Consider the following 22,297-nt stretch of genomic DNA (forward strand, 5'->3'; position numbering starts at 1 on the left):
TGTATCGTACTGGCGCGCTGTAAAAAAGTATTTGCCCTCTTCGTGACGTCTGTGTTTTTTTGCATATTTATCTCTCAAAAAAGATCCCTTTCACCAAACCGATATTAAAGTCACTCTGAGATAATCAAGCATACAGAAAAGGCAGTTTCTAAATTATGATTATAATTACCAAGGAAGGAGAAAATCTATCTGCGCGTATGTGAAAAAGTAATTGCCCCCTGAACCCAATGGAGATTTGTGTCAGCCTTAGCAGCAACGCCTGAAGTCAAATGTTTGCCATAATTGCTGATGAGTTTTTCATACCGCTGTGGAGAAATTTTGGACCGATCATCTTTGCAGATTGATTTCAACGCTAGCATCAACTGGCACTTTAAGGTCACATAACAGCAACTCAATTTAACTTAAATCCGATTTTTGACTTGGTCTTTCCAAGATCTTCATTTTGATCTTTTTGAGTCATCCTGAGGGGGACTTGAGGTGCGTTTCGGATCCTTGTACTGCTGAATTATCCAAGAGCACTCCAGTTTGGCTGGATGTTCTCCTTCAGGATCTTTTAGTAAACGGAATAATTCATTTTCCATCGATCGCAGCGAGTCGTCCAGGTCCTGATGACGCAAAGCAGCCCCAGACCATCACGCTTACCTCAGGAATGGCATTGTAACCTTAGACTGAGATTTTAATCACTTTTTTTGTTCTCATTTCTTCTCCAATTGTGATGTGATGTGTTCTTGAGATTTTCCAGCCTACTTCACTATGTCTAACAGATTTCACTGAAGGGATCTCATGATTTAACCAAAGTGGTAGCAGTCAGATTTGGGTCTGGCCTGTGAAATCGAACTCAGCTTTTCTAAAACTGTGGTTAGTTACGAGGGGGGCTAGTACTTTCTCACAAAGGCTGAGATGGGGTTTTGAGGATCGTAATTAAATAAGTAAATAAAATAAAATGTAATCGTAAGTAGATGAAATCATCATTTTGAAACTGCGTTTTATATATCCTTGGGTCGTCTCAGTGTGATTATCAAAACTGCTTTGATGAATTGAAATCTTTGCGAGGGTTATACATGCAAAAACACAAAAATCAGGAAGGGTGCAAGAACTATTTTCACAGCACCGAATATGACCTGCACAAATGATTGCTAAGCAATAGACACAAGTTCATTTTTTGTCAAAAAACAAAAACGGGCAACATTACATTAATAATCCTGTATTTTCTGAACTATGAGGCGCACGTAAAAGCCTTCAATTTTCTCAAAAGCTGACAGTACGCCTTATAATCTGGTGCAATTCATACAGCGCATAAACCGCAAGTTTTGATTTTTGGGGGACAAAGAAACAAAATTACTTAATCGCCATATAAATTCTTCAATTTTGACCTCCGCATTTCAGTTATACGTGTATTTTTTTTACAACTAAATTTTTTAATACGCGATATATGATCACATATGGATGCAAATTTATATGGAGACCAGGTGCAAAAACTGAGTTTTTGAAAGTAAAATAATTTTTTAAAATAAATCCTAAAACTGTTTTTAAATCAACAAAACAATGTTATAAGGTTTTTGATAGCAATTTGATTAACTTGATTTGATTTGATCATAATTATATTCTTTTAAACTCTCTATTTGTCTTGGTTTTGATCATAACGGTGTTTTAATACAATCAAGCGGTATTTGTTTCCCCAGTCTTCAGATAGTCCTTTCCACAAATCATCTTCATTCTTAATTTCGAATCGTCTATTAATAAAGTTCGACTGACTTATCTATTTTGTCGACATTCCCTTTAGCGCAGCTATAACGCACAACCCCAGCTTCTATTCTATGCGCCTTATAATACATTAACCACGAAAGAATGCGACGTACATTTGAAACGTAGTCATAGACTTCCTCTGAGATGTGTTGCTCTACAGCAACACGTTTGTTTAAACTTGACACCTGAAGGTGGACGGGAAGGCAGACATGCCGCTTTTCACTAACAAGCCGCGCCGAGTGGATACAGCAGACGGCCCAATGGGGCCAATCATCCGCAGTAGGTCTTCCTCGCTTTCAAGCCACCGTGCCTCTGATGCTCACCGACCCCGAGGGCTCACATTTCTCCTTTATGCCCTCGGCATTTGATCTTCCTTTTTGATTCAAAATGGATGGAAATGTCACAGGTTGGGAAGAGCGTGAGCCGCAACTGAGAGAGGATGCAGAAACCTGGAAATTCTTAAGAATCGTCGCGAGGGTGTTTTCTGCAAATCGGCCCAGCTCAGTTCGGATACGTCTTGCGGAGTGCGTAGGCAGGATGCTGAGAATTGGGTCACTTTTGTAAATGCCACCACTGAGTGGAAACATAGCGTGAGCCCACAGTGAATTCAAAGCAGCCAACAAAAGACAAGAAAAACTTTTTTTTCTATCTCTTGTTCCCTTTTAAAACTTTGCTAATGATATTCTGGTTGAAAAATGCCAAAATCCTGCAAAGGAAAGAGAAAAATTTCGCACACCCCCACTCACTGAAGTGACTATAAATGAGATCATTATCGAAGAGAATTGTATAAATACGCCTAAAATTGTGCCGTTTTTAACATTAACGAAAGAAAAAGCCGTTTAAAACAACTTTCAGCAAATGTTTACTTTTTGCAGGGGTTTATACAGGTTGCTGTTTATTTTGAATTTTGAAAAAAGTAGCTTAAAGTGCCCGAAAAGAAAAAAACAAGCCAATCCTTGTATAAACTTGAAACATTTTTGACAAACTCAACTGTTTGATTCTGAAAAAAAAAAGTATGAATGAATTAATAACAAATTCAAATTGACCTGAAACATTACCGCCAATATCTTAAATATTCGCCCCCCCAACACACACACACACACACACACACACACACACACACACACACACACACACACACACACACACACACACACACACTCGCTGCAAGGGTGATAAATGACTGTCTACCTAAAGTTGTATCCTGTTTCACTATAACAAAAGAAAAAACAACTTTCAGCGAATGTTACCTGTACTTTTTACAGGGGTTATAGCATATTCTGAATTTGAAAAAAAAAAAAAGATTAAAGTGCATCAAAATGCCTGAAATGATTAAAAATAATCCGATCCATACTCTAAAAAAACAAAACAAAAAATTGTTGACAAACTGAACCGTTTGATGCTGAAACCAAAGAATAAATGATAATAAATGCAAATTAATCTGGAACATTAGCACTAATATCCCAAATATTATAACATGAAAAAATATTTTTTTTCTAAAAACGTTGACAGCAATTTTTTGACCACTACAGACTTTGACAATGAGAGCACCACCTAGTGCCGCATTTGTGCTATTACACTTAACAGTGCAAAAAAATAAAAATAAATCCTGTTTCTTGATATACCCCACACCCCTATATTTGAAAAGAACTGTGCTAAACATTCTCCATTTTAGAAATTGAAAAAGGACCATACTGTATTGAAAAAAAAAGTTTACTCCAATGACATGCGTTGAAACGGACGTTACCTATGTCACAGTGCCTCCCTTCACGCCCCATGGGACATTCACATTTGTAGCCTCCCTCGGGAAGTGCCTGGCACTGGGAGGACGGGTGGCATCGACTGGGCTCGCATGGGTCATGGACGTCGGCGCACGTTGGACCTGTGGATACAAACGCAAATCCACCATGAGGCGTTTGTCTTTCAAAATACAGTAGGGCGACTCTCAGCGGGATTTTCTCCGGAACGGGAAGGTTCGGAAACATTATGCGGCCAATTTAAAAAGAAGAGGTCATCACTATGATCACGGGCGACTTTTGAATGGATGTCGGATGATGGTTTTGCCCTCTACTCCAGCTGAAGTCACCTGCCATTACTTTGGGAGAAAGCCTGTGGAGAGGAGCGCTTCATAATCCCCATCCTTAATGGTCTCGCTATTTTCCCTCACGATGTTTTCTCTTGTAGCTAATTCCGAACGCAAATATTTGTTCGGAGCAAAATATCTCAAGGCATTTCCCATAGCGAGTATTCACAAGACCACGCTTCTCACAAGAGCGGAATCAAAAGAACCCTGACAAGCAAGGAGTCACGAGGAAAACGTAAACAGAAATTGACGCGCCGCAGCTGGGAAATGAGCCGATCGGGTTTGACCGCACGGTAAACAAAAAAGATGGAATTCTTCCTGTTTGAAAATCAACTGAAAGAGAAGAAACAAAGCAAATTTATGAATTTATCAACTTATCGCAGTGGTTCTCAACCTTTTTTCAGTGAAGTACCCCCTGCGAAATATGTTTGATGACAAGTACCCCTTAACCAATGAAAAGCATTTTTGCTTTAAAAAAACAACAACTTTAAAACATGCCATCAGTGTCTAATTTATTCAACTTTAGGACCTCTCAAAATTAATTTGTATTAGTCCACAATACAATACTCAACATAAGATGTCCTCTTTTGAATCACGGAAAAAATGTGTTACCAAAAAGAAATAACATCATTTTTGATACATATTTGTCACAAAAAATAATCAACATAAATTGTCAGACCTGTTCTCAAAAATAATTATAAATCAATATTTGTCCACAGAAAAATATCAACTTTTGGCATCATAGTTGAGACATGCTCACAAAAATGAATTATTAACTTGTCAAGTAACGAGCGGCGGCATGTGACAACTTCGGTCGAACCATTCTAGTATGGGGGACAATCTGGCTTTTATAAATAATGAAATGGACTAACGGTTAGTCAACTTCGTTTTCCTGAAACATTTCATTAATTTAATAATTATTTTTTAGGGATTTTTGCATTTTTGTTATTTAAAGTCCCCTAGAGTACCTTCAAGTAGCCCCATTTGAGAACCACTCCTCTATAGCACCCTATATCGATCCCTATATCATCTATATTACTTTTATGGCCTTTATACAGGTTACAGGTTAGTCTAAAACTGAAAAAAAGGGCATCAAAGTGCCTGAAATACAGTACATATTTTTTAAAATTACAATTCCACTTCACATGGAAAAAACAAAGCCCTTTACCTAGGGTCATCCACGCCCCCCCATCGTCCCCCCCAACCCCCAGCCTAGCCCGATTAATAGGAAAACAAAGGCCGTCAGTGTTAGTTTGTCTCCGACTGAAGGCCGACAATATCGTCGAGCGGTTCCGAAAGGCTTTCCCGACCCGCGGGACGCGACCTGCTGCAAGATGAAGGCGCGAAAAGTTTACTTGAACAATTAAATGGCGAAAAACTTTGCGGCCGCAAGCAGCAAGAGGCACGCATGATTAGGCCGCGCTGCTGTCTGCTCTTAACTGTGTTCCCTCTGAGCCGCTTGTTAGTTGGCATCAACCGCAGGGAGGGGAAACAACAAGAAGGGATGTTGAAGCGGAGATAGGCCAAAGGCCAATTACTGAGCATTTGGCGGACCTTTTTCCCCGTTTCTGGCCAGCCTCGACATTTCATCTCTCACGTCTGCGTGGAAGCCACCGACTCGATGGCGTTCGCAAACAAACCTCCGGCACTACAGACGCTTTCAAGATGGCTCGGGATTTGCAGGCGTGACGTGATCACAGAGAAAGGAAATCGTCAATGTGTTCACACTGGGATTCGGCGTGACTTCTGAAAAGTTATAAATATATTACATTCATTAGGAGCAGGGCCGACGCGCTGACACACTGCGCAGTTGCTTGGTTGATGGTGCACAATATTATTAATAATAATGACGATGCTTATTTTTGATGCTAGAATTTCATTTTTGGAGAAATCGCATTACATATGGAAGCTGAATACTGTAAATCCAGAGCCTATTACAGCAGCTCGTGTTAGCTGTGGTTGCTACCGGGTTAGTTTAAAAAAAAAAAAGAAACAAGCAGACTTAACCAGCGCCCGAATCTACAAAAATTCAAATGAACACAAGAAAATATGAAATGCTTTGGAAGATTAGATTGATTCTATTACGCTATAGTTTTTAGATTGTTGCCAAATTGTTGGTACGGCTTTTAAACGATAATATACAGTATAAAATAAATGACCCCCAAATTAAGGGTGCATCCTATACATGGGTGCTTTTTATAATTGGGGAGTTATGGTAAAATAACGAAAGAAAGACAATTGGAAGTAGTGCTGTGAAGTCTTTTGAGCAGCTCTTCACAGTAGTAACCAAGCTTTTATATATATATATATATATATATATATATATATATATATATATATATATATATATATATATATATATATATATATAGATGTGTGTGTGTGTGTGTGTGTGTGTGTGTGTGTGTGTGTGGGTTAGGGTGAATGAGATGGGGTTTAGCAGCCAGAGGAATTGCTTACAGCAGCTTTTGTTAACCAAGGTTAAGCCACATTATTTTCATTAAAAGAAGCAAGCATACCGAACCAACATCGGAATCTATCCGTGTTCACAAACTTGCAATATTTGCTTATAATCTTGAAGACCGCGCTGTATTTCCTGTTTACGTTTTCCATTCGTCATTTACCTCTTAGCAGTGTCAGTTTTGAAGGCTGTTACCTTCTTGGTTTCAAGAAATGAACAAGCAGACTGACCCTACATTTGAGTCCCTCCTTCCGCACGCAGGGGCATTAAGATGACATTTAATTTTGTGTTTCGAATTCGTCAAGCGCTTTAGTATTTCACGTTCAGCTATATCTTACTCTGAAAATATCTGCTTTTAACAAATAAGGTCGCGCTATATTTCCATTCCCTGTTCCCTGTCTCCTGTCATGTTTAATGTCCGTCGCACCACACACGCCCTATAGATGTCGCCCCGTAACCCAATCACGCAAACGTCATTGACTGCGATTCAAATGCTTGTTACGCCGTCCAGATAGTCGATCCCAACAAGCATTATTTATTTCCCAAACCGCGGAGAGCCGCAACATAAGGATGAAAGAACCGCAGTTATCTTGGTTATCTCCAAACCAAGAGCAGAGGAGTAAAACAATACCACGAGTGCTTCACAAAGCTTCGTTCTCCCAGTTCCTGGTGCGAACGCTCCCGTGCCAACAACTCACCCCAGAATCCTTTGCTGCACTGGCAATGGAACATCTCTGCCTCTTTGACCTGGCAGGTGGCGCCGTTTTTGCAGGGATTTGGCAGGCAGGGGTTGTTGCCACATTCGCCCACACCGCTGCCATAGAGATTATCAACACCGTTCTCTTGTAGGTTGAGAACCCGGTTGTTGACATCCAGCAGGCGGATGCAGCCCACGAGACCTGAGGCTACGGCAGTCCTCTCCCTTACGCTGCGGAAAAAAAACAAAACAAAAACAGACGAGGCAAAGTCATCCCATCACTCCAAAGTGGGACACAGCTTCAAATTACAAGCGTGAAACGAACGAGGCCTCGGACACCAATGAAGTTGAAAGGAATCATTTCATTTGGATCGTAATTGAATGTGGTCGTGTCTTTGATAGATCGTCTTAATTGTTTCTGTAATGTCGGTGGAGAAAAATGACTCAAGTGTTATAATTAGGCTGGGCGAAATGTGAGAATCATTGCGTTTTGAAATTTGACATATTTTTAACATCTGCTGGAAATTTCAGCTCCAAAGTGGTTTTTTTATATTTATTCTTTCATGATAACTTTCAAAAAATCTAAAGAATTTCCATAATGTGTAACATAATGTCACATGGGTTAAACAAATAAAATACCTGGCAAAGGTTTGCACAAACCTTTTAATTCAATGTTTTTTGTTTACGTTTTTGCATAAACAATTAGTGTTGCTTCTTATGTGTTTTCCCATTTTAGATCCAACGTAGACACGAGCTAATTCTAGCAAAGTAAATGTTTAAATAATATGCATTGCCCCTTTAAACAAATACATTACAACATTATTTACTACACACAAAAAAATGTGAATCAAACCAAAGATGTTTGGCTTGATTCTTCAAAACCGGCACCTTTTGCCCAGATAAATATTTCCGTATTTTCTCAGTCAGATCTGGAAAAAAACAATTCACAGCTGTGGATTTTTGAATGTAATATCTTGATTCTCAAGCATGAAAGATAATTAAAAAAATTTGATTGGTATTATTAACGTGTTTGAAGCCAAGCAAAATGATGTGCGAATGTGGATTTGAAGATGTTTCCAAACTTTTGACTGATAATCTCCGTGCTCTGGATTTTCTCGACCAGGTACACACATAATAAAAAATAGACGAGGAAATCGAGATGTCTTGGGGGGGGGAAACGTTATGTTTGTCTATAAGTGATGCAAATTCTAGTTAAATATCCAAATCCTTTTATCACTTGTCTAAAATTATTACTATCCTTTTCGAGGGGCCCCTTGTCAAAGGGTACTTGATGATGCAAATGTCAAAATGGATTTTTTTCACTACATTACGAAACGCCGCCAATTATTGCCTCGGGCTTTCGAATGAAGACATACGGTATGGTAGAAAACTCCATATTGGATTGAAATGTCAGAATCCATTAGCAAAATTGACAAAGCTTGCAAAATGAGATGTGATGAGCCCTGTTTGGAAAGAGATAATACAATGCGTGCAATGGATTACGGTTCCTGATTTCAGGTTTTTTTTTTTTTTTTTTGGGCATATGCATCCTTCCCAAAGGTTCCATTTCAAACCAGTTGTAATATCACATTGCGACAACCCAATGATTTATATATCAACTGCAGGTTGTCAAATATTACATGATTTACCAAGCGGGTAAAAAAATCTTTTCCCATATAATTCAATCGATCAATCAAATTGCATTTGTATAGACCTGAATCACCAAAGTCTCAAAGGGCTTCACAAGTGAAAAGAGGTCATGTCGAGACTTCTTTTGCAAAAAAGAAGTCGTACAGAGACTTCTTTCTGTCATAAGTTCACAATAGCATCCCTTGCAAAAAGCTCCCAGAAGGGGAAGGAAAAACTCCAAAACCCCAATTTGGGGAAAATCAGAAACCTTCAGAAGGGACCACGGGTGGGAGGAGCCCCCTTCCAGGCTCATCGGGTTGAAGTGGATGCTGCATGTACCAAATACTGACAAAAACACGTACACAATACAGATTACAGAAACATATTGTGCCATAATAGGAAACATCCAGTGCAAAGATAATTAGTAATTATTAGTAATGGCCCCGCCCTGTTATCAAATGCTAAAAAAACAATGACGAACCGCAGGTGTGGGAATGCTGAAATCAGTTTCACAGGCCACACCCAAACCTGATTGCCACTACCGTTGTTGAATTTATAAATAGGATCTACTAGAACTAGACAAAGCAAAGTAGAGAAAATGTCAGGAGGAACCCCGTCATGGCTGGAGTGGTTGACCAACGGGAGATTACTTCACGCGTGCGACTATGACGCATTCAGGAGATCACACAAGAACTAGAAAAGCATCCAAGGCCTCACTGGTCTTAGTCGAGGTCAGTGTTCATGACCCCACTGGCCAAAAATGGCATCCATGAGAGGGTTCCCAAGCCAAAACCATGGCTGGCACAAAAGATCAATGCAACCATGATACTTTTGGAGAAACATTCTGTGGAGTGATAATACACCAATGGAACTTTTTGGAAGGTCCGATAAAAAGAACATGATGCCAACAGTAAAGTATGATGCAGTGTGATGGTCAGGGGCTGCTTTGCTTCCTCAGGACCAGGACAACTCAGTGAAAAACAGGAATTCTTCTGTTTCCTAGAACATTCGTCCATCAGTTTGCACCCTCCAACACAAGCAGCAGCACAAAGATCAAAAACACACCAAAAGGTCCACCTCAAAATGGCTCACAGAGAACAAAATGAAGATTTGGCAGTGGCCAAGCTAAAGTCCACATTTGAATGCAACTGAAATACTGTGGAGTGACCGTAACCCCCTTAGTCCTGAAGCGTCACACTCCAGCCCTCCCGCTTGTTTTCCAAGTTCTTCTTTGCAACACACCTATTTCAAATGATTAGCTCATCAGCGAGCTCTGCAGGAGCTTCATAATGAGCCCCACCATTTGAATCAGTCGGGTTGCAAAGAAAGACTTGCAAAACAGGACTCATAGGCCCTTGTGGACTAGAGTTTGACGCTTCCGGACTGAGAGGGATGAAACGGGCAGTTCATGTTATGAAACGCCTGAAACGATTCTGCAAAGAGTGATCCAAAATTCCTCCAGAGTACAACTCGCTTTTAGGTTCTGTGGGGAATGAGTTTTGTTCGCAGATAGGGTCAGATTTCTTTGCATTGTTTAATCACTTGTTAAAAGGGTTAGGGGTTAGGGTTTCAAATAATCGTTATAATCTGCTTTCTATATCCTTGGAATATGTTCTGAGATGTGTTTTGGTTGGTTTCGCGGATTTCTATTCTTTTCTGTTCTGGGTTTAAGTAGTGTTTTGTATTTCTTGATATATTCTGGGTTGTTTGGTCTTTTGTTCATGTTCAGTCTTGTTACTGTGATTGCGACCAACTGTCCAACTTAACCTTCTTCCCTTGTGTTGTCCAATCAGCTCCCTGCCCCTATTGTGTCACGAGCAGGTGGTCCTTGTTTCTCTCGTCAGGTTTGTGTGTATTTATTTCCTGTTTTCTTTCAGATATTTTGGGTGACGGTGGATATTGCCTCATTGATGTTGTCAGTTCCTTGTCGTCCTCCCGTTGTTGTTTTTTGTCATCTTTACAGGATATTAGATTATTATTCTTCCCAGAATGTTCCCACACAACATCTTGGCTTGTCTCAGTGTGATATTAATAGCGCATTGATGAAATGAAACTTTGCGAGTGATAAATATGCAAAAAACACAGATATTATAATATTTCACAGCACTGTATTTGTGCCTTTTACAGCGTATTCCGAATATTGTTATTCCACGTCATGTGAAGACTTACTCCTGCTTCATTTCTTCAGGCACGCCTCCAATGAACAGATTGGTGTCCAGGTTGAGGCCGTCGGTACCCCGCGGGCTCTCGCCCTCCACGTGCGGCTCGTTGTCCACGCTGAGCATGGCCAGACGCCGATTGCGGGTCACCACCAGCTGGTGCCAGCGGCCCGGAGTGATTTCCACGTTGCTGACCACGATGCCAGTACCCGAACCTGTGTTGAACCTGACAAAGACGCGGCGTGTTACCCGCTGACAGTTTTTCATTCTGTGATCATTTATAAGCATGCGATTTCACAATTTATATACAAAATCTTGGATGGTTACAATATTTATGATACATATACTGTGTGGAGTATTTTATTCTCTTTTGTTCTTTTTTTTTAATTCTTTGTAATTGCTCGGGCCAAATGCCATGACATTTTGCTCTGTATACACTCCTGCGTACTGAAATAAGGAAATCTTCATGAGGTCTACAAATAATGAGGTCAATTTGGATCTGAAATACACCTTTGAATCACAAACTTCAAATGAAATTATTTTTCTGACTGAAAAAAAAGAATTTCTGGGTTTTGTAACATTTCATACAATATAAAATGAATAGACAAATACACTCCCAATCCAATTTGAACACATTATTACTGATAGGTAAACGAAGCCTCATGAAGCATCTGTGATTAATTTTTTTACTGCGTGATGGTTGTCTTGGTTTAAAGATAAATGCAAGTGCAATAGAAATAAATGACATTCAAGACAAATTTCCCCATGGGAACAATAAAGTAAATCTTATTGTCACTGCATCTTTACCGCAAGCGCGTCTCAGAGGAGCTCAAAAGTATCACAAGTGCTTCATGAGGCTTCATTTTCCCATCACTACACCATAGAGTACTTTTTGAACGGCAACTGATTCAATTCTTATTATTCATTCACTTGAGCATTTTAATGAGTGAGAAAGTTTGGCGAAACATGGCGAAACTTTCAAAATTAACGACACAGCTCCGATGCCAGCGCTCCAACTGCATCAGAAGCTTTCTGGCAAGAATAAAGAACCACCGCGGTAACCGCCTCATCCAAAGCCAGCATTGCATCCAATTGATAATGCAGCTTCTTAAAAGAAAAAGAAAAAAACAAACAGTGTTACATTTTACACAATTCCTGTGTTATTGCAAACAATGGACCTGTAATGAGGCCACTATACAATCACTCGGATATTTTTCTCGGAGAAATCTTTCATCTAATGAGGTTTTGTCGAAGAGAAAAAGGACACATCAAGAGCGCTGTCATACACGCGCACCACACAAGCGGAACGCAATTATTTGCCACAAATGATATGTTCATCTCCCCGCGACCTGGATTTGTAGAGCTGGGAGTACGGGGCTCACTGCCGTAGTTCTGAAATTGAGCTCCATTTGAAAATTACAAGTGACTAATCCCATCTTGATTACATCCCTGCTGATTGCGCTCGGAGTGGGCTGCAAAGAAAGAAGGAATTTCAGCAGGTGATGAATCTTCACTTGCTGAATAATTTAAGATTTGATTTCAAGATATAATAATAAAATAATTGAAGATTTCATTTAAAAATATGTATTTATTTGAATAATTATTTAATATTTAAATATGTATATAAAATCATATATATATATATATATATATATATATATATATATATATATATATATATATATATATATATATATATATTTATACAAGGTATTTTAAATTTTAATCAATTGTAGAACTACACAAAGGTTTGAATTAAAAAAAAGTCTTGTGAACAAAAATAATGAATAGTGGTTTGGTAAACTTATGATTCATAGCTTAATCATTACTTGCTTATAGGAATAATCCATTTATTTTGACATTTTTAGCAGTAAAAAGTTCATTTTTGTCTATAATTAACCAAAATAAATGCATATTTTCCCACTTCCTATCGAAAAAATGATATCACCTGTGCTCAAGGCAAAGTAACTACTACACATAACCTCTCTGCTCGCTGGATTATGTCTCTTTAAAAGATACTGCCCTTGATAATCTTTATTTTATGTTTTTTTTTGCATATACTGTACCATATAGTCAATTGACATTGGGTTGGTGCTTTGCATAATACTAATAATCCCTCAGGTTTTTGAAACACCTCAGTAACTCTTGTGCAGTTCCACACCACAAAAAAAACAAAAAAACAAAAAAAAAAAAACACTTACACAGACGAGACGTGCATTTGAAAATTTCAATAGAAATCCTAAACGTATGAGGAACATATAAGGAGCCCTTGCTCATCCCACTTTTGCTTACCTGAGCTCCACTTTGCCATTGACCACAGTCAGGGAGATGAAGTCCTTCTTGTTTTCCTGGCCATTGTAGAGCAGGATGCCCGTCATCTCGGATGCCCTGAACTCCATGGCGATGCGGACCGTGTGGTACGCGCTCATGGTCTGGAAGGCCAGGTAGGAGTGACCTCCGAACGACGGGATGAAGTACTTGATCACTGCGGGGGATCAAAGTCGATGTCGTCAAATGCCGTGTCGTGCGCTTTATTGGGGTGTGACAGCTGTTAAATGAGCATCGTGGCAGGAGAGCTATGTTGGATCTTGATGACAACCCATCAGTTGTTTTTGGGTAGTGAAGGCTTTTCTGCTCGTTTATAAAGGCGGGATTATAACGATTATTAAATAGCCTTTCATTTGCATTCTTGGGTTTCTCACTCCACGTTTACAATTAACCTGATCAGCCGTTTAGCCGAACGTTTGCAAAAATGTGTTTTTCTTAAGGAAAAAAAAAATGACATGTATAGAAGATAGGGTAAGCATTTACCTTCCCATCCGTTTGGAAGAACCCCGGCTATGTGTGGACCACGCCTTAAAGGGGCTGCAACATGAAAAGTCAACTTTTTGGCGCTTTTAGCCATGTTCCAATGTTGATTTATCAAGATAAACACCCCCAAAGTGTTATTTTCTTTCATTGGTGCATTCGTAAGCATTCTTTGCTTATTCTGCGCTCTCATACCAGCCCCGCCATTGCAGATGAAAATGGCATGAAGTGCGCTTATATCGACAGGAGCTATTAACAACTTCGCAAATATGCGCCGATTTTATCCATGTCTTTTAGTTTATGGTTCCGGAGTTGAGGAGGAGAGAGTTTGCACCGAGTCAGCCAAGTAAACAGCAACGTTTCATTTATGAGAAACAAAGTTTTACTGAAGAAACTTTCAAGTGGCCAAAATGTGTTTTTCTTTTACCTGACTCAGCTCAAGTTCATTTTGCCATAAATACCCAAAATTGCGCACTATCCGTGTTCCACAAAGTTCATTAATGTGTGTATATGCCAAAAGGCTGCCATTGATAAACAAATCAAACGGAATATCTTTCCTTGTTCTCTAACCGGCGCACTCTTAATTGAATCAGCTGGAGGCTTCATAACTTTGACATGATCCTCTACGTTTTAGTAATATTCCTGCGTGTGAACAAAGATGGACTCTGATGTCGGTACAGTCTGCTTGCTTCTTTTAGTGAAAAGAACGCCCTAACAACCTCAATTAACAGGAGTTGCTGTTAGCTGCAACAGGCACTGGCTGTTAACAGCTAGCTGACATTCCCCCTCTAGCTTGCACCATTATCTATAGGTTAGCATTATAGGGCACACCCATTCTTGAGTTTTTGGGAAAAAAAAAGTGGGTTTTGTATTTGGGGATTCACGGTATATGCACATATTACACTGCGGAATCAATAAAATATCATGTTACCGGCCCTTTAATGTAGAAAAAAACAGAACCAGAGCAAACCAAATAGAACCAGAGAGCTTGCAGGAACCTCGGCTCTGTGTAGGCTATGCCTTCATGAAATCAAAATACTGTATACCTTTTTCGCACACAGAGCCTCCTCGGCCGGCAGGGCATTTGCAGCTGAAGTCGTTTCCCTCCTCTTCGCAGGTTCCTCCATGGAGGCAGGGGTGGGAATCGCAGGGTCTCTGGTGTTTGTGCAGCCTTTCGCGGAAATGGATTCCGCTGGTGGTCGGCGGCATTGCCGCGGTAGTGACGGTCGGTTGCGGAGTGGCGGTGTAGGGGATCGGGGTGCTGACGGGTCCCGATGTGGTGGTGGTGGTGCGTCTGCTACCGGGCCTACGGGTCGTGCCCGGGGGGCGACGGGTGATGTAGGGAGAGGTTACCGGACGTCGGGTGGTGGCGATGGGAGCCTGAGTGGTGACTGACGCGGCGGTGGTGGTAAAGAAGGGCATGGACGATAGGCCTGTCGACGTCAAGGATAACATCGAATGCATAGTTGTAGTCAACCAAAGTGTTCCACAAAAAAAAGGAGCAACTGATGACTGCAAAATGTTGCAAAAATCGCAGGGAAATCAATGTTATAAATCCTATGCAAATGCTTCTCAGAAATTGTGATTATAATGGTTTTATATGGTCCATAATTTGGACAATGACTGTTTATGTACACAAAATCTCGCACGTCCAGCTGCTATCACAAAGAAATGTCAGAATCGTTGCATTTTGACATTTTGCATGTTTTAATCATCTGCTGAAAATTTCAATCTGTAGTTTTTTTTGCCCCCATTGATTCTTTTATGATATCATAAAAAAAAAAAAAATCAAAGAAATGTCCATAATTTGTAACATAATGCCACAAGGGTCATTCAAAACCCATTTTGCCAAAAATAACGTCACACGCACCTCGGGTAACGCTTTATCACAGTTAATGTGTTTTCTGTATTTGGTCATGTGACATTGTCAAGATGAGCCGTGATTGGTTTTTACCTGAGCAGATTTGACGTCATCTTCGGTAGGCAACAAGTGGCAAAATGTGATTTTAAAGCTATTAGCTGTTGATGAAAAATAATAACATTCTAAAACTAATTATAGACAAAATATAGGTTATACCTTTGGGGGTACTAATATGCAACACATATCTTTTCATTTTAAAGTGCTCAAAATGGGAGACTCATTCATATCACCTAAATTCATTTATGAATGCCCCGCAGTCATATAAAGTTGTCAGTAAGCTCCGTGTGAACAATTTATAAACCAATTTCCGCTTTTTAATCACAGCCTTCTTGCAATGCGCTACCCCCCCCCCCCCCCCCCCCAAAAAAAAAAAAAGAACATCACCCCATGAATAACGACACCACTCATTAACTCCAACACACTTCTCGATCAATTACCGTAGTTGTTGAAGCGAATATTCTCATCCACCGGCTTCTTCACCGTGATGCTTGTTTCCTTGGAGACCTTCAGCTGTTTAAGCAGGGCTCCCTCGACGTCCTCTACTGTGTATCTTGTATCTGTAATAAACAAGAAGCGCATCCACTCAGGGCAAGACCTCGGAGGAGCGGTATGGAATAAACACGGACAACTTGTGCTTCTTGAGCGCGGCGGTGGATATAGCGGAGAAACCCTGGCCGCGACAGCGGGAGGGTCTCCGGGGATCACTTGTCCTCCACCTGCACGTCGGCCCCATTTTTTTTCCGCGTTCCGGATGAATCGCTCTCATAATGTTTGACACAGATGTTCACTTTACCGGCCATGGAGGACAGCCGCTTTAACGACGCCCGTTAGCCCGTATGACGGGGGATGAAGGACGCTAAATGCGGTTCATAAAAAAATATATAAAGGACGGTAAAAGAAGAGTAGGGTGGGCTTTTTGTCAGCCGCAACGGGAACCTTGATTTGTGCGATCCCGAGACTTTGAAATAAGTCATTTTTCACTACCATTGCAAGATTTTATTTCATGTAAGAGAAACATGACAATACAATGAACGACGTGCAAGGCAGGGAAAAAAGTCAACCAGGTTGGGTAAGTCCTGGGACTTTGAAATAAGTCATTTTTCACTGTCATTACAAGATTTTATTTCAAGTAAGAGAAACATGACAATACCATTTTGAACGATGTGCAAGGCAAGGAAAAAAAGTCAACCAAGTTGGGTAAGTCCGCTTCACAAAGAGCTAAAATTAAAAACACCCACCTAGAAGCTCGACCAGAACCATATTTGCGCCGGTTTTCTACACAGAACTTTCTTAGAGATACATGCAATTATTGTTATTGAATATGAATTACTGCAAAGTAGACCTGGCACTTGATGCACTTAAACAAAAAACACCTGAACGGATCCATTCATTTGTATATATTTGCAGTTGCAATCTCACCTGGTTTGAAATTAGCCTCCACAAAGGCCAGGATGGAGTTGCTGGGCGCCAGGTTCCGGACGCGAACGCTCATGAAGTCTTTGCGCACCTCCGACTTCCTGAAGAGGTCGTTGAGCTAAATAAAAGAAGTGGAGATGGAAAAACGTCAAAGAAAAAAGCCAAAGTATAATAAACGAGGCTGCCAATAATCGCCAATCTATCACTAAGCCTATTACGTTTCTTAACAACTATACCACATTTGCCTGCTAGAAAGTGTTTTGTGTGTGCGCGCGTGTGTGTGCGAGAGATTGAGGGGGAAAAAAAAAAAAAACACATTTTGACATTTTAGCTAAACCCATGACATGGGCTAAAGCTTGAAGATAAATGTCGTGCTTTGATTACTTTTGCCCCGATACAGTTTGTGGTAGCAAAATTCAAAGAAGCTTCCAAGTTTACTTAAGGCCACTTTCAAGTTTATATAAGGCTAGCATACTCTCAGCTCCGAAAACTATTTTTCTCCTGACGAAAAGAATCAGGGACAATGTTTTGCCCTGAAATTGGAGCTTCAGAAATGTCATGGTAAGAACTATAAAGCAAAGTGTTGCAAACAAGTAGCATTTACGCTAGCATGGGACCTGCTAGCGCACCTATTTCTAATCTCCGTCTCCAAATATGCAAAGCACTCATTTATTCATCTCGCAGCGGATTCAAAACCCCGGAAAGGAGAATGTCACCAACATGGCAAAAGAAGTTCATCCTGTGACTAGCATGACTCAATCATTAACGTATGAATTATGCAGAAATCCATCAAGTTTATGTATATCTTATTCAGGGGTCCTGACATGAATTATTTCTAACGTTATATAATTGAAGGTAATTCAAGCAAAATTTAAAAGTGTGTATCAAACTGCCCTAACACTTCACATTAACGATCTCAGGTTTTTTTGTTTTTTTTTAATAATACATTTTTTAAATCCTGTGTGAAAAACAGTCATTGATTCACATCTTTTCAGTTCTATTTCATAGTTGTTCCATAAACTGACGCCTCAAATAAATACACACATTTGCTTGTTGGTGGCTAGCGAAAAAAAGACAAAAACAAAACAAAACAAAAAAATTATAAAATGAAAAAAACTTCCCAAAAAACACAGATAAGCTGCACTAGACTATAAATCGCAGGGCTTAAATCATGAGGAAAAAGCCGCAGTTAATAGTCTGAAAAATACGATACACAAATAAAATCATATATATTGTGTGCTATATCTAAAATTTACATACAAATTCACAAATTCACAAACTACCCCAAATTTTATCTTATTCAATTGAGACATACATCTATATATATATATATATATATATCTATATCTATATATCTATATCTATATCTATATCTATATATATATATATATATATATATATATATATATATATATATATATATATATATATATATAAAACATTTTTTAATAATATATTTTTAAACCCTTTGTGACACAGTCATTGATTCACATCTTTTCAATTCTATTTCATAGTTGTTCCATAAATTGACGCCCCGAAAAAATACACACATTTGCTGGTGGCTAGCAAAAAAAAAAAAAAAAAAAAAACTCCCAAAAAACACAGATAAGCCACACTGGACTATAAGCCGCATGGTTCAAATCCTGAGGAAAAAGTTGCGGTTTATAGCCCGAAAAATACGGTCTGTTTTTTTCAAAAACGCCGTCAAGAACTCACGGGTCCTCAACGGTGAATTCTAGCGTGGCAAAGCTTGCCTTTTTTCCGCCTCGACTTTCACAAGAGTATCCGGTACGCGTGGAGAGCGCGCGGTACGTAGATGACGGCGGGCGACAAGACAAACAAGCCGACTTTCGAACAATAGCGCGCCGGCAGACGCGAGGCTTTGATGTATGGCGGACGAGTTCCCGCCGGACGTGGGTGACACCGATACGACGCTCGGCAGATGTTGGCACGCGTACGCGCGGGCCAGGCCTTTTTTCATGGCTTCGAGGGCCCGCCGTGACAGAGGCAACATTTTTAACAAGCTTGATTACGTCTCTTAGGATCTCATGGCAAACTGGAATTTCAACCCACTTTTTTTCTTCACTTTTCAAACAACTTAACGCATAGGTTCTTCCGCTCGGGTTTTGTCAACAATCGGCTTCTTGGGTTGTTTACTTTCGATTTTCGATTTCCAAGTAGTTCAAATTTGTTTTGCGAGGCTAGCTTCTGGTTAATTTTTTCAGGTCTTATTTTTGAGTCTAGTTTCCGAGTCTAATTTTACAAGTGTAGTTTTGCAAGTCTACTTTCTGAGCCCATTTTGTGGTCTAGTTCCCGAGTCTAGTTTCAGAGTCAGTTTTTTTCAGGTCTGGCTTTTGAGTCTAGTTTCCACGTCTAATTTTAACAAGTCTAATTTTCAGAGTCTAGTTTCTGAGTCTATGTTGGGTTTAGTTTCTAAGTCTAGTCTCCAAAACAAAGTTTAAAAGTCTAGTTTTCAGGTCAAGTTTTAAGAGTCTAGTTCGTGAAATAATTTTATAGCATTTAATTTTTACATTGTGGCAACAAAATTACCATTTCATAAGAGTCAAAAGTAAGAATGTGAAAAGTCGAAAACATGTCAAGCTGTCTATCTAGTTTCTCTACGAATCAATTTTCTGAGTCCGTTTTGGGGTCTAGTTTCCGAGTCTAGTTTTTCAGGTCTAGTTTTTGAGTCTAGTTTTCAAGTCTAGTTTTCCGAAGATAGTTGCTGAGTTATTTTTGGGTCTAGTTTCTGAGTTTAGTCTTTTCAAGGCAAGTCTTATTTTCCAGGTGTAGTTTTAACAATAGTTTCTCAACCAATTCTATAGCATTTATTTTTTAAATTGGGTCAGGAAAATTACACTTTCATAAAAGTAGAAAAAATAACCTGAAAAGATGAACAAATATAATGTGTCAAGCTGTCACGGTTTCTTTCCAAGTTTATTTTTCTGAGTCAAGTCTTCGAGTGACTTTTTGGGGCTAGTTTCCGAGTCTACTTTCCAAGTCAAATTTTAAAAGTCTATTTTACAAGGTCTTATTTTCTAAGTCTAGTTCTGGAGTCTAGTTATTACAGGTCTAGTTTTCCTGCCTGGAACCATGACAGAAGACTATGAATGAAACACAATTATTAAATGTGCCCATTGCTTCCTACGAATGCGCTTTTAGTACGTGCAACGGACCCACATACATCTTTGCTGGAGGGTGGCGCTCGCGAAAATGACACATGTGCCTTTGATCCTACATCAAATATCCATCAGATCTGGAGTAATGCCACATAAATGCATACGCCACTCAGGCAGCCGGCAAACATGTTCTATTGCACTCTCCTGAACGCTGTTCAGCAACCTCAGCAGAGTCAACACCCGCAATGAAACCAGCCTGAAGGAGCCGGAGGAATGATTAGCCCGGCTCTGAGGGGAGATTTGTCAAATGATGCTTTCAAAGACAACTTAGGCTCTCTTCAACTCAGAAGTTATCTGCTGCAAAACTTTGAAGAGAGTCAGTGTAGTGGCAAAATAGCGGGAGAGGGCTTCACGTGCCAGCATTTTTCAATGTCAATTTGGGCTGGAAATGTTCTCCAGATGCTTTAAAGCACCATTTTTTTTTTTTTTTTCAGCCACTTGAATCGCCAGCTCAACAAGTTCCAAATACAACTTCAGATGATGATACTATAAAGTTTTATGGCAGACAAACTGTTTGCAAACGATTTCGCTTTCAATAGCACATTATAGGTTTTTTTTTTTTTTTTTTTTGCTGTTTGCATGTGTGAGGTTTTATTCTGACTATATAAGGCTGGGCAATAGTATAGCAAAGTACTGCATAATTTCGTACCAGTCGATATCCATATTTACTTAGTATTCAAATTAAGGATCCAGAGAAAAATGGCTGCATTCATATATATTGTTTTTGTAACATATACATTTTAACGTTACAAGTTATTTTTTTGTGCTCAAAATGTCTTCTTGTGCTTGTGAAAGCACCCACAAAAAAAAAGGAAAAGTAAAAACGGTCTGATCTGTCTTTGTAGTCTATGACATGATAATGACACTTTAAGACATAGCCATTATCTGGTATCTAGCGCCACCTACCGTCTTGTAGTGAAACACATGTCAACAAAAAATGTTTGCTGACATAGTTTGACCACCGCTCGTGGAATGTGGCAAATATCGCGGGAAAGTCAATGTAATAAATCTTATTAAAATGCATCTGAAAAAATGTAATTATAATGGTTTTATACGGTCCAAATTTTGGACAATGATTATCTTAGTACACAGAATCTCGCATGTGCAGTTGCAATCACATAGAAGTGTCAGAATGGTTGCATTTTGAAATTTTACATGTTTTAATCATCTGCTGGAAATTTCAGCTCCCCAGTGTTTTTTTTTTCCATATTGAGTCTTTTATGATAATATACAAAAATCCAAGGAATTACTATTATTTGTAACATAATCCCACAAAAGAGCTCAGACCTTCTGGATGAATGTCTAAAATTTCCAGTAGACACTTTCCAAAATCTTGTTGAAAGTTTTCCCATGAGAGCGGAAGTTTCTTCAGCTGAAAAAGCTCCATGCTTCCATCTTCAATTCCACTGGGACCTCCACTACTTTTAGAGATGCAGTGTAGCTTTCTCCTCCCCTCTTACTTTTACCTTCTGGCATTATCTTGCACATCCATCCAGCCCCCTAACACTATGCCTGCTTTTCACAGTCAATTTCCATAAATTGCAACATAATGCCACAAGGGTTAAGTAAACCTACATGCTTAAAATGAACCCAAAATAAATATTATCGCTCTTGTGGACTTGTAAACAATGCCTGGATCGTTGGACATATAAAATGACCTATGCAATACTCCAGAACTGCATTCATGTTATAAACCGCTCAATTAATTCATATTAAAAATGTAAATTTTTTTGTGGGCTATACATTATAACGCATTGTTACGAGCACAATATTACTATTTTTGTGCATGTAATCCCTTACACTACCGCGTTACAGCAAAACGTAATGCATTACAGTAACATATAACCCTATTTTCCGCACTATAAGGCGCATCGGATTATAAGGCGAACCCTCAATTAATGACCCATTTTAAAACTTTTTCCATATATAAGGCTCACCGGATTATAAGGCGCGCCCTCAATTAATGAAATATTTTCAAACTTTTTCAATCACAATATAGTAATACTCAAAGTAATAACAATAATAACTCAAATAATTACTCTCAATAGCATAATAACTCAATATGAGCAACCTTGTTTAACGGTAAACACACAAAAGAAAGAGGTAAAGCTTACTTTATCACTTCATTCCCCATCTACCAATCCCGATGTCGCTAATGATCCATATATAAGGCGCACCTGATTATAAGGCGCACCATC

The 22,297-nt window shown here is 39.4% G+C and overlaps 1 protein-coding gene across 5 annotated transcripts in view; it reads right to left on the minus strand.

Annotated features, from left to right (window-relative positions):
- Positions 1-22,297, minus strand: part of agrn (agrin) — a 294,106-nt gene that overhangs the window by 36,572 nt on the left and 235,237 nt on the right. For all 5 annotated transcript variants that reach the window (XM_088403131.1, XM_088403140.1, XM_088403158.1 and 2 more), the window contains 7 exons: positions 16,924-17,038; positions 15,942-16,061; positions 14,630-15,016; positions 13,068-13,260; positions 10,786-11,001; positions 6,989-7,218; positions 3,494-3,628 (listed from right to left, as the gene is read on the minus strand). In XM_088403131.1, coding sequence (XP_088259257.1) covers positions 3,494-3,628; positions 6,989-7,218; positions 10,786-11,001; positions 13,068-13,260; positions 14,630-15,016; positions 15,942-16,061; positions 16,924-17,038 — 1,396 coding nt within the window. The remainder of the gene's footprint in view (positions 1-3,493; positions 3,629-6,988; positions 7,219-10,785; positions 11,002-13,067; positions 13,261-14,629; positions 15,017-15,941; positions 16,062-16,923; positions 17,039-22,297) is intronic.

Source organism: Hippichthys cyanospilos, chromosome 2, assembly GCF_059441005.1.
Source record: "Hippichthys cyanospilos isolate Australia breed blue-spotted pipefish chromosome 2, RoL_Hcya_1.0, whole genome shotgun sequence".
Classification (NCBI taxonomy): Eukaryota; Metazoa; Chordata; class Actinopteri; order Syngnathiformes; family Syngnathidae; genus Hippichthys; species Hippichthys cyanospilos.